We start from the raw sequence: 15,529 nt of genomic DNA, 5'->3' as shown, positions 1-15,529 counted from the left end.
GTGTGGTAACATCGGGGGACCCTGACTCCAGCACATCGCTTACTGCTCTGTAGCTCTACCCTGGTAGCTCAGCTGCTCTGTGTGGTAATATTGGGGGACCCTGACTCCAGCACATCCCTCACTGCTCTGTAGCTCTTCCCTGGTAGCTCAGCTGCTCTGTGTGGTAATATTGGGCGACCCTGACTCCAGCACATCGCTTACTGCTCTGTAGCTCTTCCCTGGTAGCTCAGCTGCTCTGTGTGGTAATATCGGGGGACCCTGACTCCAGCACATCGCTTACTGCTCTGTAGCTCTTCCCTGGTAGCTCAGCAGCTCTGTGTGGTAACATCGGGGACCCTGACTCCAGCACATCGCTTACTGCTCTGTAGCTCTTCCCTGGTAGCTCAGCTGCTCTGCGTGGTAACATCGGGGGACCCTGACTCCAGCACATCGCTTACTGCTCTGTAGCTCTTCCCTGGTAGCTCAGCTGTTCTGTGTGGTAACATCGGGGGACCCTGACTCCAGCACATCGCTTACTGCTCTGTAGCTCTACCCTGGTAGCTCAGCTGCTCTGTGTGGTAATTAATATTAGGGGTCCTTGACTCCACCACTCATGTGCATCCCCTGACTGCTCTCTGGCTCATCCTTGGAGCTCAGCTGCTCTGTGGGGTAATAAATATTAGGGGTTCCTGCCTCTCTCATGCATATCTCACTGCTCTGTCCCTCTTCCCTGGCTAATTGGCTCTGTGTGAGGTAAAATCGGGGGGGGGGGGGGGGGGGGGGGGGTCACTGACCCTAACACTCATGTGCATCTTACAAGGGTTAACTGGACACTTCTTTCTCCACAGCTATGACTGCAGTAACCCCATCTATGGGCAGACTTTGAATCCTCTCAACCACAAGAAGAGCCCAGGAGGATCATCTGGAGGGGAGGGGGCCCTTATTGCAGGAAAAGGCTCCATATTGGGGTTTGGCTCAGACATTGGAGGAAGTATCCGCTTTCCAAGCGCTTTTTGTGGCCTCTGTGGGTTTAAGCCCACCGGGAACCGACTCAGGTATGGGAAGGGGGAGTTTGTCAGAGGTGTCTCCTAAAGTAATGACGAGTGTGGTATATTGATGGGTATGGTATATAAGTCGACACCAAAAGATCGACACATGCAGAAGTTCGACACTGAGAAAAGAACACATTTGTAGACTGCATGCAAAACACGAAGGATATTGGAGTTAAGTGTTGGTCTATGGCCAAACCTGTCCTCATGATCTACCAACAGTTGTGCACCAGCCAGGTGATTCGGGAAACGTGGACCATTGGTAGATCTCGAGGACCGGTTTGGCCAGCCCTGGTCTATGGCTACGCAGACTGAACACAGCATTAGTAATGTAGGCACCATGTATTTGTATGCATGAGCTCGCAGCTGCCAGCCGATACATGGTCCAAAAACACCAACAACACGCCTGCATATAATCACTAGTCAGAATTGAATTGGATTTCAAATATAAATGAGTATATAGAATATTAGTAAGTGAGGGATTTGATTATAAAATTGAACCCAAAATCGAATATTAGTAAATTTACCGTCCCTCCCAAGTGGGAAGGGAAACTCCTGTAAAGGAGGTATACCACGCCCCCACCATGCTGCCATCAAGGGACACTCCTAACGGGCCCCATTCACAGATGCAGTAGTGTTAGGTTATGCACAGTGAGGAGCAGCAATGTTTGTGCCTCCTCCTACGCTGTGCCGATAATGGGGGGGGGGGGGGGCTGCTCCACATCGGGTACTTGTAGAAGGGCAACATCCTCCAGGACTGTGGCTGCTGTAGTTTTGAACTCTGGGACAGTTTGAGACTTCTGATTTGTTAAGAAATCTCCAGGTTTTTTTAAAGCAGCAACCATTTACACTGCAAAAATCAGACTGGGTTTGCAGTGTAAATGATTGCCGCTTTAAAAAAAACCCTAGAGATTTCTCACCAAATCTCTCACTTTCTGATTCTCTCACCCTATTACATTTCACCTATTTTCCAGTCATGACGTATAAAGGGACTAATTCTAGGTCTTGGACTGGCAGGGTTTCAGCTGTCTCTGTATCACCGCAACGATGGGCAAAGCTACTTCTGTAGAAGAGTCCCATGGTCCGATCAATGACTACAAGATTTCCAATTTGATCCATATACTTGCTGGACATTCTGGGCATATGGTTTGAACAGCATGAAGAGATATGCGTTATCTTGTATAATGGTGTCTCATGCATACATCATAATGGATGGATGATCTTCATGTTCCAAGCTGCATGAATCAACTCATGGCCATTCCATTTTCATTACCAAGAAGACAGTGGTTGCTGCTCTGGTGGCTGAGAGACAACAGGAACTTGTAATTGAACAGTTTTGACGGCAGATTCCAGGCTCCGGCCTGGTGGGTGGTTGTCATCCTTAGCCTGTTGCTTTGCTTGTCCCCAGTAGAAGCTTCCAATCAATGTTCCAGATTGAAGGTCAGCGCTGAATGGATGACAAGCTGTATATAGTCAGTCAGGGAGACACAAGTAGCTCTCTTGCAGTGTAGCAAATTGGGGGGATCATCATTCTTCCTGGGAGGCCGGGTACCTCAGCAGGCACTTCCTGCATCCAAATAATAGGTGTACTATAGCAGCGCATATTCCGAGAGTCTCCAGATACTTGTTTTTTTATTTTATTTTTTATTTGTTTGAAGCAAGTATACATTAATCAAAAAGATTTGATTCAATATCATGTGTACATTATTAAAAGGAACATTCATTCAATTGCGTCAGATAGTCAATACATCAGGGATGGTCACATGTAAATGTTAATACCAAAAACATGAACACATTTACTAAATTCTATTCTCAGGTGGAGGGCTATATACATTCTCATATGAACACGTTCCATAAGGGGGCCTATATGACCTACTTCAGAATTTGTCATTTTAATCACTAAGATGGTCCCCTCTAAGGCTGGTTTCACACACTCCGGCTCCTGCCGTACGGTGAAATCCCGCACGGCCAGGGAGCCGTGCCGCACACATTAGTTGTGAATGGACACTATTGTGTCCATTCACACGGGACGGCCATGACCCGGCCGCACGGTTGCAGCCGGATTCCGACACTGGAAGGGACGGCTGCCGGGCTGTGGCCATCCCCTCCATGATAAACTAATGTGTGCGGCACGGCTCCCTGGCCGTGCGGGATTTCACCGTCCGGCAGGAGCCGGAGTGTGTGAAACCAGCCAATGGGTTTTTGTATTCTATCCTTTCAGACAGTTACCCGTTGATCCTGGGGGTCTCTCTTTTTTTTTTTTATTAGAATTACTTGAATTAGTGAAGTGCTCCATAGGGGAGAAAATTATGAATTTAATCCTAACTCATAAAAAATAGATAAATAATCAATACCACAAATAATATAAAATATACAAAGCAATTAGACAACAAACAATATAAAAAGTACGGTACTTATGAGTTATCTGGGCGCCCGATTTTTTGATTGTATGCCTTAAGTTAAGGCATACAATCAGATGCGATGCGATATCGCATCGCATCGCATGCGACCATCGGATGCGATGACCCGATTTTTCCATAGGAATCAATGTTAAAATTGACGGAGTCCATTTTAACATGGAATTCAATGGGAAAAAGGGGTCCTTTTCATACCCCTACTATCCAAGTGGGCATGGAGTTGGATATAAACCTGTGGCGAGCGTAGCGAGCCACCGAGCCCGAAGCGTGGCGAGCGAAGCGTGCCCCGCGAGGGGACGGTATTCTGTGTCCCCTCGCGGGGCTCGCTACGCTCGCCACGCTTCGGGCTCGGTGGCTCGCTACGCTCGCCACAGGTTTATATCCAACTCCATGCCCACTTGGATAGTAGGGGTATGAAAAGGACCCCTTTTTCCCATTGAATTCCATGTTAAAATGGACTCAGTCCATTTTAACATTGATTCCTATGGAAAAATCGGGTCATCGCATCGCATCCGATGGTCGCATGCGATGCGATGCGATGTGCCCGATCCGACCCGATTTAGAAATCGGGCGCCCAGATAACTCACAAGTACCAAAAGTACATATTAAACTGCTTATGTGCCGCCTGTAGGAAGAGGGGGCCTCCCATAGGGTCATCCCCATATAAATACTTTTGGTACTTTGTTGTGCCTAGTTCCTAAGGTCCCTGATCCCCTGTGTAATAGGTGGTAACCATTATTTCTAAGATTTATTTCTTCCGATAGGAGCAGGTGCGGACAGTGGCCTATTGTACAGCTTAGTCACAGCATAAACAACAATCCTACCAATTACGTATTTTTCCAGATACTTGTATAATAATAATAACCTTATATATCTGTGAGGGATGCGGTCATTTGGTCTACTGCATTATGGTCGACAGTCATTAGGTCGAATCCATTAGGTCGACATGCTAAAAGGTCGACATGACTCTAGGTCGACATGGGAAAAGGTCGACATGATTCTAGTTCGAAAGGTCATTAGTTCGACAGGTCATTAGTTCGACAAGGTCATTAGTTCGACATTGTTTATGTCGACATTCACAAGGTCGACATGGAGTTTTTCACTGTTTTTTGAGCCAACATGTGCCGACAGGCGGTATTTCATGCCCTACCATCCACTAGGGCGTGGTGGGAGAATAAAATAGTGTGCCGAGCGTAGCGAGCACCGTGCCCGATGCATAGCGAGCGCAGCGAGCGATGCGAGGGGATGCAGTGCACTTTAAACTGTGTCCATGTCGACTGTGTTGACATTCAGGTAAAAAAAACTGTGAAAAACCCCATGTCGACCTTGTGAAAGTCGACATAGACAATGTCGAACTAATGACCTTGTCGAACTAATGACCTGTCGAACTAATGACCTTTCGACCTAGAATCATGTCGACCTTTTCCCATGTCGACCTAGAGTCATGTCGACTTTTTAGCATGTCGACCTAATGGATTCGACCTAATGACTTTCGACCATATGCAATAGACCAAATGATCCCAACCCATCTGTGATAAAGACAATATCATATTAGTTCTATACAGGGCCGGTGCTAGGGTGTCCGGCGCCCTCCTGCAAACCATAAATTTTGCTCCCTTTCACATTGCCATTGCAACAAGCTGCAGCCTGATTGTGGGAGTGTATGCAACATGCGATCCTATGGAGGATCTCGGGTGCATGTACATGTATGCATACACCATCTCAGTGCTGTGTCCGCAAAATGTTGCAGGCACTAAAGGTGCCCATACACGCTGCGAGAATCGCATACGTTATGGGCTAGATCGTATCGCATCACACGGCATGCATGCAATGTGTGTGCGATAGGATCCAAAAGCAGTACAAAAAGTATGTGCAGCACATACTTTTTATACTGTGCGATGCCTGCAGGAGTGCACATTGCATCACACGCTGCTATCACAGCGTGTATGGCCACCTTTAGGCACAGAACCCAGCCCATTATTTAAAAAGTGTCTAAATGAATATAAAAAAAATCTACATTTATAAAAAAAATTGTTATAAACATGTATAATAAAAGACTCACTGTTCTTTTGCTGTTTAACTCTTGTGCAGTCCCTCCTCTTTTATCTGCGTAGGCAGGACGCTGAGGACGCCATTACACCCCTCTCGGGACTGAGGGGGAAAGGAGGGGAGAGAAGGAGATGGAAGAAGAGGGGAGGAGATAGAGGGGGCGGAGTGTTGAGGACTGACAGTGGCACTGGCACAGCACACTGAGAAGAGGGAAGGAAGGGCGGCGTAGGGAGCAATGGGTAGGAGGCGGATCCGGACAAGACATGTCATCCAGGCATTCACAGACAGCGCTACATGCCTCAGAGCAAGTGTCCGTGAGGAAGAGGGGGCAGGTCGCAGGAGGAGGACAGTCTGTGTGCGGTGCAGGGAGCTGCTCAGCCTCTCCATACTGCCGCCCGCTGTCAGACAGGCACTGCGGGCGGTGTGCACTCGCGGTGCAGGGAGCAGCTCTTTATACTGCTGCCCGCCCGCTGTCAGACAGGCACTGCGGGCGACTTGCAGGCTGTGTGCACTCGCAGTGCAGGGAGCAGCTCTTTATACTGCTGCCCGCCCGCTGTCAGACAGGCGCTGCAGGCAGCGTGCAGGAGGCAGTGACAGTGAGGGCTGAGACAGCTTTAGCAGAGCAGGGAGGGAGACAGCGCCTTTTCAGCATGGTGCCTCCCTGCTTTGCAGGAGCTGCTGAGTGGGTAGCGCCGGCCCTGGTTCTATACATCAATAAGTGCATTAGTTAATGTACTGAGTGTCCTCCGTCTTCCAGTAGATCTAGTAGCCTTTCTTTGGTTACCCAGTACAGTTTGAGCATCCCTTATCCAAATATCCGTTATCCAAATTATTCCAAACACCATACTTATACTTTTATTTTTGATTTTTTGGTAAAAACCTACTGGTTACATCTGTAACATGCACTACTGGTGAAAAACATGTAACTGGCACTAAATATGTGCAAGGACATGATTTCTTGGCATTCAAAGTCAGTATCTGAGTTGGTGGTGGCCATACACACGCAGATTTATCTTCAGATCTGTCTGGTTGGAACAAAAACATGGTTATGGATGAGAGCAAATGACAGTTGACCATTTGCTTGGAAATGCTGGAAAACTGTCACTCATCCATAGCCATGTTTTTGTTCCAACCAGCCAGATCTGCAGATAAATCTTACTAGTGTATGGGCACCTTAACTACACAAACTTGGTTTCATGTTTTGAAACCTTGTTTTATGCACACGTAAAATATATTTGTGTATTTCATGTGTTTAATGTATTTGTACAACATAAATGCAAGATACCTCATTCAAATATAAAAATATTCCAAATTACGGAATAATCCATTATCCAAAATTCTTCTGGTCCCGAACATTTTGGATAAGGGATACTCAACCTGTACTGTGCTCCAAACACTGTTTCCCTTTAAATAACTCAATTCCTTAAATCTGGTTAAAGTTGATCATACTGAAATGTGAAGATTTCTTGTTGTAGATAAGTATATTATTGTTGTAGATTAGTATATTATTAGGTGCCCCGTATTCAGCACATAAAAAACTTAAATCCCCATTTAAAAGGTAAAATACATCAGAAAATGGCGTGGGTACTGCAGCTCTGTGTATGTTGGTTTTTCTGTTTTTATTTCCTGTAAATTACCTTTATTGTTATAGGAGGTCTTCATAAGAGACCAGATAAGTTTACTGCTTTAGAAAGGTAACCCAGTATTTCTTTATCTTGCAGTAAAGTCGGGGTGTTAGCTAGCTGTCCCGGACAGAAATCAGGTAAGAACTGATAGTATGCAAGTAGATGTAGGTAGGTTTAATTGGCTCCCAACAAAGATGAACCCTAGTGTGTAAAGGTGGCCATACACACGCAGATTTATCTTCGGATCCGGCTGGTTGGAACAAAAACATGGTTATGGATGAGAGCAAATGACAGTTGACCATTTGCTTGGAAATGCTGGAAAACCGACAAACTGTCACTCATCCATGACCATGTTTTTGTTCCAACCAGCCAGATCTGAAGATAAATCTTACTAGTGTATGGGCCACCTTAAGTGTACTTGGGCAGACTAAATTGGCCAAGTGGTTTTTATCTGTCATCAAATTCTATGTTTCTCACTTAGGGCCATATACAGTAAAGGTCCACACACACTGGGCGACTTTGAGCTGAAAGACGCTCAAAACAGCAGGTTTGAGCAGCTTTCAGCTCAAAACCGCCCAGTGTGTATGCCCCAGCGATGAGCGGTGAACGCTGCTGCGCACTCCCACATCATTGCCGGGAAAGCCGCTCATCTGCTGGTTATACCAGCAGATGAGTGGCATTGAGGACGGCGTTGCATAGCTCTGCGCTATGCAACGCCGTCCTCCGTCGGCACCGGGCAGGGGGAAAACTGCTCAGTGTGTATGTACTGAGCGGCTTTCCCCGCAGCGATGATTGACATCATCGCTGTCCATACACGCTGGGCATAGTCGCCCAGTGTGTATGGACCTTAAGCTTCAAAAGTGATAAAATGGAGAGTGATAAACAAACAGCCAATCATCTCCTGCCTGACATTTTTTCAGATACAGTCTGTGACATGGCAGGCAGGAGCTGATTGGTTGGTTGTTTATCACTCTCCATTTTATCACTGCTGAAGCTTAGTGCATCTGGCCCTTAGTGATGTTGGGAAAGTCTTACAGTAGAGGATAATTAGAGGTTAGTGCACGAGTGGCTTAGGATATATGTGCAAAGCAGGGAACCATACAGTGCTAATGTTATGTATTATGCAGGGTTGCCTACTTTGGCGCTGCCCTCTTCGGAAGTTCTTTGAGGCAGGGGGTGGGGGCCACTGACTGGGTGGTGGAAAGGGCGGAAAGGGGCGGAGCTACGGTGATATGACACAGTTTGGGGGCACAGCAAGTGCAAGCGCGTCCTCGTGGCCAAGCCCCCCGCCGTGCAATGCTGGTATTGCAGGCACTGCACAGTGGTGGGGGGGCTACAATAACGCGAACGTGTCATTTGCTCCCACCGACCCCCACCGATGGTAGGTGTGCGGGAGACAGGTATAAATGCGGGAGATTTGGACTGAACGCACACAAGTCTTTAAACCTTACTTTTATGGCTAACCCAGAATTTCAGAATGGTCAGGCTTCCTATCCATTCAACATTTGGCGGACACAGGGAGTAGATGCGGTGGGCTAGTTGACATGTAGTTCCGCCCAGAGGCCTCTCACGTTCCAGGAATTTAAGGAGCAATACCCACCTTGGCAGATTTCCCCCTTGCTTTACTACAGGCCCAACATTATGCTTGCTCTATGATCAGGCCCTTCTCAAATTTGGACTGGGATAATCCAGTAGATACCATGCTAAAGAACTTAAGGGGGTATGCAGTGTGCCGCCGCTATTTCCGACATGGGAAATAGCGGCTGCTCCCTATTCAATGCTGTCCATTAACCAGGGCTGCCGACAGGGAGGTGCTGTGAGTACAGCTGTCCCGGGCCCCGGCCTCTGGAGGGCCGGGCGGCTGCCCACAGCGACACCCCCACACCACCTCCCCCACCCGGCAGCCCCCCAGCCAGGCATGCCTGATACACAGTGCAGCCTGCAGAGCGCCGAGCCTAGGACACAGAGGGGCTCGGCGCTCTGCAGGCTGCACTGTGCTCTGCAGTGTGCTCTCCTGAGGAGACGTGGGAAGCTGCAGCTAGGTAAGTAAGTATAAATGAAGGTCAGTTCCGGGGAAGGGGGGTGGGGGGTGGGGGCAAAATTACTAGTGGCGGCCATGTCACTAACAACAGCATTGATGCGGGATCACGGCAGAACGGGCCCGACTTCAGAAGCTGTCGGGCCCGTTGTCATTATCCGGCCCGCAGATCGACAATCCACGGCCATTTTTGTGGCCACGCCCCCTTTGCAACAAACGGCGGACGGGACATTAAATCCCGTCTGTCGTTATGCGGTCGATCTGACCGCAAACGGGCCAGGATCACGGCTGTTGGCGGGGATCGACGGCCGTGCTCCCAGATTGCATACCCCCCATAACCTTAAAAGGCAGAGCTATTTCTACAATTTATAATCATTTGAGAGAGTTGTTTATTTCTGATAGATCTTCCACAAGTCTGACCCCTTGGCTCTCTCAACTTCCCGGCATATCACCCAAAGACCTACTTCTCTCTCATGCAAGGCCTTGTACACTATTGCCCTATTCCTCCTATACCGCCATGTTTTTAAAATATACTACATAGGGCTTATTTATCCCCACATAGAGGATTCTTGATAGGAGATTCTAGTAATTCAAATGGTTATAAATGTGGCACTCAATCCGCAGATTTATTTAATTGTCTCTGGGCTTGCCCAATTATTCATAGATTTTGGGTTCAGGTTATGAATTACGCCATGGATAAATTGGTCAATTACATCCCTATAACTCCTGAATGGGCCTTATTTGGCATACTTCCTCCTAATACTCGTATAACACCGGGCAATAAACATCTCCTCGCAGCCTGTAAAGCTATCTTGCAGACTTGGTTACAACCTCTTCTACCCCCCCCCCCCCCCCCCCCCCCCCACACTCTCACTTTTCAAAGCTAAATTACATTATCTATTTAGAATGCAATGGGTAGAGGTTATTTTAGAAACCAAAATACAAAAGTTTTTTCTAATGTGGGAAACCTAAATCCCTGTACACACGCTTAGATTTGCTTTAGATTTGATGTTAGATTCGGTTTTCTATTAGATCTGGCATATTAGATCATCCCATTCGATTTGGCATTAGATCTGTACTTTTGCATTCGATTTGATTTCGATTTCACAATGTAGGTACAAAGTACTGATCCGATTTACTGGATCGAATTCGAGATTTCCTTGGTTGCATAGTAGATTTTTCTATTCGATTTTGAGAAAACGGGAGCGTGCATCGAATCGAATGCAGATCGAAAGTGTCCTAAAAACCATTCGATGTGGATTCGATTTTGCTTCTATAAGCAAAATCGAATCGAAAACAGGGGAAAAATCTAAGCATGTGTACACAGCTTCTGTCATCTCCTTTCAAATCACAAATACATGACAGCCTGAAAATTCGACATGGTATATGACGCAAATATCTGCAAACGATCCTCCAATTCACTTATAAATTGAGGTGGAAGGAGATTTGATCTTCAATATTCCAAGATCATTTTTCAAGGGTGGGGGCTGTGGTGGGCAGAGGGCGAGGCGCCAATGACCATAAACATGAATGACAAACGTTAACACTATGTAGGTCTCTTTTCAGTATTGGTATATGTAATCTGTTGTTCTATTGTTATCCCAAGGATAATTTATGTAAATGTCTGTATAACCTACAGTATAACTCTTAACAATGGTACTGATATATTATAATTTGAATTGTGAGTGATCCTGGCACCTAATGTCTCAATAAAAACATTTTACAAAAAAAAAAAGAAATGCGGGAGGCTTGCCCCCTCTTTCTGGCCATTCTCGGAGGGTAAACAACCCTGGTATTATGAGATGCACAAGTCTCTGATGTTAACCAATCCAATCAGGCTTACATTTTTTGTTATATACAGATAGTGATAGATGCTCAATTAGTTATTTTTTGTTATATGCAGAGTGTCCACTAGATGGCGGTGCAATAACATTTTTTTTTTATATGTGCTGCTATATTTTCTACCTTCAGCATTTGAAAAAAACTGAAAAATACAAGTGATTGTCTCCATGGCCTTTATTCTGGTTGGTGCGGTAATATCCGCGTGCGTTTGTGCCGCCGATGTTTTGTGTCTGCGCATGTGCAGAGGCGTCTCTGCGCATGTGCGAGCCGGACGCACGGCCACATTCTGCATGAAATGTGTACACTACGAACAGGGGGTGGAGAGGGGTGTGAAGGGCTGTTTGGGCTCATTACCATATGTTTACACCCCGCGTTTCATGGGCGTTCCCATGCAAACGCTGGGCGTACGTATGGTAATACGGTCGCGACATTGACATTGCCGGATGTCAGCTGCCCGCCCAGATCCCTGCTTTTGCACGGTGAAATGCCCGTGTGGTCTGAGGTTGCGGGAGCTGCCGGGCCACTCGGCCCTGCATTCAATGTTCTGCAACCATCGAATGATGGGGGAGGTTCGCTGAGATGGAGGAGGTGTATTCATGAGAAATACACGTGCGGTCCGTTCGGACAGCTTCTTACCGCGTACGGACGGAGTTGGCGATCCGTATGGAAGGCGGGGTTTAGGACGCACGGTGCTGGCCGCATATTCGGATCCGGCCGCACCGATCAGAATAAGGGCCCATGTAATCTTTGTGATTTGAGATTGAGTTAAGGTGCCCATACACGATGCGATTATCACATGCATTTTGTACTTTTAAAGTACAAAACGCATCGCATGTGCGATAATCGCACCGTGTACCTGCGGGGATGCGATGTGCGTCCCCGCAGGTACAATCTTGTAAAGCACAAAAAGTATCTGCAGGCAGTACTTTTTGTGCTTCATTGCATCGCATCGTATTAGTACAGGAGTACATGCGATGCGATGTCCATTAGAACCTATTAACTTTTTAAAAAGTGGCTAAAATCGCAACGCATCGGACCCGCAAAGTACAGTACATCGCTTTGCATCCCTGTACACATATCGGTGCTTGTAGCTTTTTTACTGTACAGCTGTGTCCAGGGAGTGTGTTGTGTCCAGGGATTGTGTTGTTGCGTTTACTACCATGTTACATATGCATCGTGGTAATGGTGTGCCACAGGAGGCAGCACCCACTCATTCCAGTGGGTCTCCTATGCTAAGTGAATGGTGCGTGGGTAGGTGTACACATACCGTGACCTGATAACAGTAACACTAAGCAGGCACATCTGTATGTGAGAGGTCCTTTTAGAGCAATTACCATTGGCTAAGAATCAGTGTACATCTATGGGAAAAGGGTGCGATGTGCGATGTTCTTGCCCCCCCCGTGAGAAAGTGCCGATGTACCACCATATTAGCAGATTTCTGATCACAGACCCGTCCATGGTGAGATCATGCCACATAAAGGTGTGAGTTCTGTTGCAGATGCCATTGTGCATGCCATGGCAACGCCAGTTCTACCAATAACTGATTTGACTCATAATCTGTCAATGTTTAAAATGTTACTAAACAGGATTAAGACTTTTGGATGCCTTTCATGAGTGCCCTTCTATGGCTGCCAGCCTGAGGCCTTCACAACCCTTTGAGTGCCAGCGACTGGTCTTTTTGTATAAATAAATACAAATACAGCCAAGCCAATCTCAAAGTCAAACTTAGTTAAACATTGCACCCAAAAAATGGGTCGGCGCTGGCATTTTTTAGCGGATATTTTGAGGATCTCTCACAGCACCGTTGACACTCAAAGGGTTAATAAAACAGGTTTACTTGGCAATTTTCACACCTATTTTGCCAAATTCCCTTGGCTCAAGTCTAAATTGTTTAAAGTGATGCACAATAAATCCCCCAAAACTGCTGCCCACTATACATGAAAGCAGAACACCATCTCTAAAGTAACCGGAACCTATGTCAAAAGTGTAGTTGGGGCAATGTTTTAGGAACGATGTTAAATGAAATATGAAATAATGAAATATGAATTATACCATCATAATTATGCTTAAAAAAAGAAATAATTGTTATATATATATATATAATACATATACAGATGGAGCGCTTCTCACTATTGCTCCGCCAGCACCAGAATCTGGCCGCTGGCGATCGCCGGCGGAGAGGCGCCCCATCTGACTGAGACGCGCGCGTGTCTCACACGCACGCGCATCTCAGTTTTCCGTCGGCGGGGGGGACGGGAACCCTGTCCATCTCCGCTTCAGGGAGACAGACAGGGTTAAGGGGGGGGGGGGGCGGCAAGGCGGCGGGGACCCGGGGCGGCCCTCGGCGAGGCGGCAGGGACACGGGGGAGCCCCGTTGTAAGGCGATGCGTGCGCATCTCGTGCGCTAGCGTCCCCTTACAGCGGCTGGCGGGGGATGGCAGCTGGCGAATCTTACACCATCCCCTGCAAGAGCGAGCGGCTCTTCATCTGTACAACACAGGACGAGGACAACAGCATTCTCCCCGGTCTATACCCAACAGTATATAGATAAAATATATCACCCTCGAAAGGTGCTGTCGTTGGCTATACTTATATATACGCAGATGGCTTGATGGGTAAAAGTGCTAATGCGTCCCAGGAGTTTCCAAAATACATCAGAAGTCCGTGCTGATGTTACAGGTGCAATATCCAATCAGCGAGTTTCGGAGATACGTAAGGAGACGGTAACTCCCATACCCATTGTTTGGACCAAGCCATCTGCGGTGGTGCCACAGACTTATTTATGTATTTTTTTACATAAATTCCTTTGGCACGCAAAGGGATAAGTTACCAGAACATAAAAACTATCCCCCACTTCCTCAATTTGCCCTGGCTTCGAACTCCGTCACCTGCTCACAAATGAAGATACTGTACATGCAATTTCCTGATTTTATGAGTCCAATGTGGTGGCTTTCAGAAATGACTTGGGAAAACCTGACTGAGGTGTAATATTGCTGGGAAGGTGTCGGGTTCTAAGCTAGTTCCTATTGATGAACGCTGCAGCGTCCGAAAGACTCTGCTCGTATTATTGCCCTTGTGAACCCAGCTGCTGAAACCAAAGAAGATGCGCAGCTTCGAAACCCGCCACATAGCAAATTTAACCACATAGATTCCGGGTCTCACATAAATTGATGCTACAGGTTATTCTGGCTAAGTAAATGAGAGATGCTGTATGCTGTACAGTCACCCAAGAATAGCATCCTAGGTGACTGTTTTAATTTCGGGGTCCAGGCTCAATCTCCAAATGGGTTTTGTAGGAGTTTCCACTTGTGTGTGTGTGTGATGTAGAATTTGGAAATTGGTGGGTTTGCAACTTATGCCTGGTACACACCAGAATGATTGAGATCGGGAGCAGATCGTAAGACGAGCGTACAATCGTCTTGCAATCTGTTGAACCACACAATCTGCTACTATCTGCTCCTTGATCCGATCCCGATCAGTACCCAGTTGAAGGGGTCGTTTTCAAATCCTACTTGCAGCAGGTAGGATCTGAAAAACGACCAAACGACCTGCAAGGTCGCGCATCGGATCGGAATTGGATCAGAAATGGCCGAAAACATGCCCAATTTACATACAATCGGTCGAGATTGTATCTAAATCAGGTTTTTTGAGGCCAAATCGTTCTGGTGTGTACCCTACATTACCCACACAACTGGGTTCAGTATAATAGCTGGAGAATCTATAGTTATCCAATTGGGTTAATGCCCTACTCACCCATCATTGGAAGCCCGGATACTACTAGGCTGTTATCACTGTCCGGTGTCCCCCGAAGCCGTGCTCTCTGGCTATCCGATCACTTTGATCAATGGTATCTAGAACTCTGGTTTGGCTTTGGTAATGGCGTTTCAATAATAATCTTGATCTAATGATTATTCCACAACTAGCGCGCAAATAGGTGTCTGTTTATCTAGAAGGTATTATTGTGTTTATTTCCATTACAAGTGGTCTATTTAAAAATTGGAAAGTCTGCAATTGTTCCCGTGCCCCCCCCCCCCCCCCTTGCTACCTCGTATTGTAGTGTATTAACCATTTTTGTGGCTTCAAAATGGGATGAAGCTTATAAGCACTTATGTCCAGCGGTTGACGTCTCCAGGTGATGTTCTTTCGGCCTGTGTATGTGCCGTACTGAGCAGCCACAGAGCAGACACGTCAGAGCATTTCTCCTCTGATTCCGCGGCTGTTTACTGCTCAAGAAAGACTTTTCCAATTAGTGCATGCTAAATATAGGCTGCCGGAGGAATCTGCAATGACAGCGGGAGGTTAAAAAGTATTTCTCATCAGGGTAAATTGTGGAAATACAACATTCTTTATCTATAGTACCAAAGCGAAAGAAACTTAGTAAGCAGAGCTACAGATTAAAAAAAACAACACATTTATATATATATATATATATATACACACTGGTATCCCCTTGAGCTTGTAGTAGAGCCTTGGAGATAAAGAGCGGCACTCACGGATTTGTAAAAGTATAGTTTATGTCATCTTAGTGCA

At 46.6% G+C, this 15,529-nt stretch overlaps 1 protein-coding gene across 1 annotated transcript in view; it reads left to right on the top strand.

Annotated features, from left to right (window-relative positions):
- Positions 1 to 15,529, top strand: part of LOC146026611 (vitamin D3 hydroxylase-associated protein-like) — a 53,286-nt gene that overhangs the window by 13,928 nt on the left and 23,829 nt on the right. Inside the window, exons 5-6 of the mRNA XM_083157422.1 lie at positions 828 to 1,034; positions 7,216 to 7,256. Of these exons, the coding sequence (XP_083013548.1) occupies positions 828 to 1,034; positions 7,216 to 7,256 (248 nt within the window). The remainder of the gene's footprint in view (positions 1 to 827; positions 1,035 to 7,215; positions 7,257 to 15,529) is intronic.

This window comes from Crinia signifera, chromosome 8 (genome assembly GCF_055691185.1).
Source record: "Crinia signifera chromosome 8, ASM5569118v1, whole genome shotgun sequence".
NCBI lineage: Eukaryota > Metazoa > Chordata > Amphibia > Anura > Myobatrachidae > Crinia > Crinia signifera.
The sequence above is the reverse complement of the archived record's forward strand: the minus strand, read 5'-3'. Positions and strand labels throughout refer to the sequence as shown.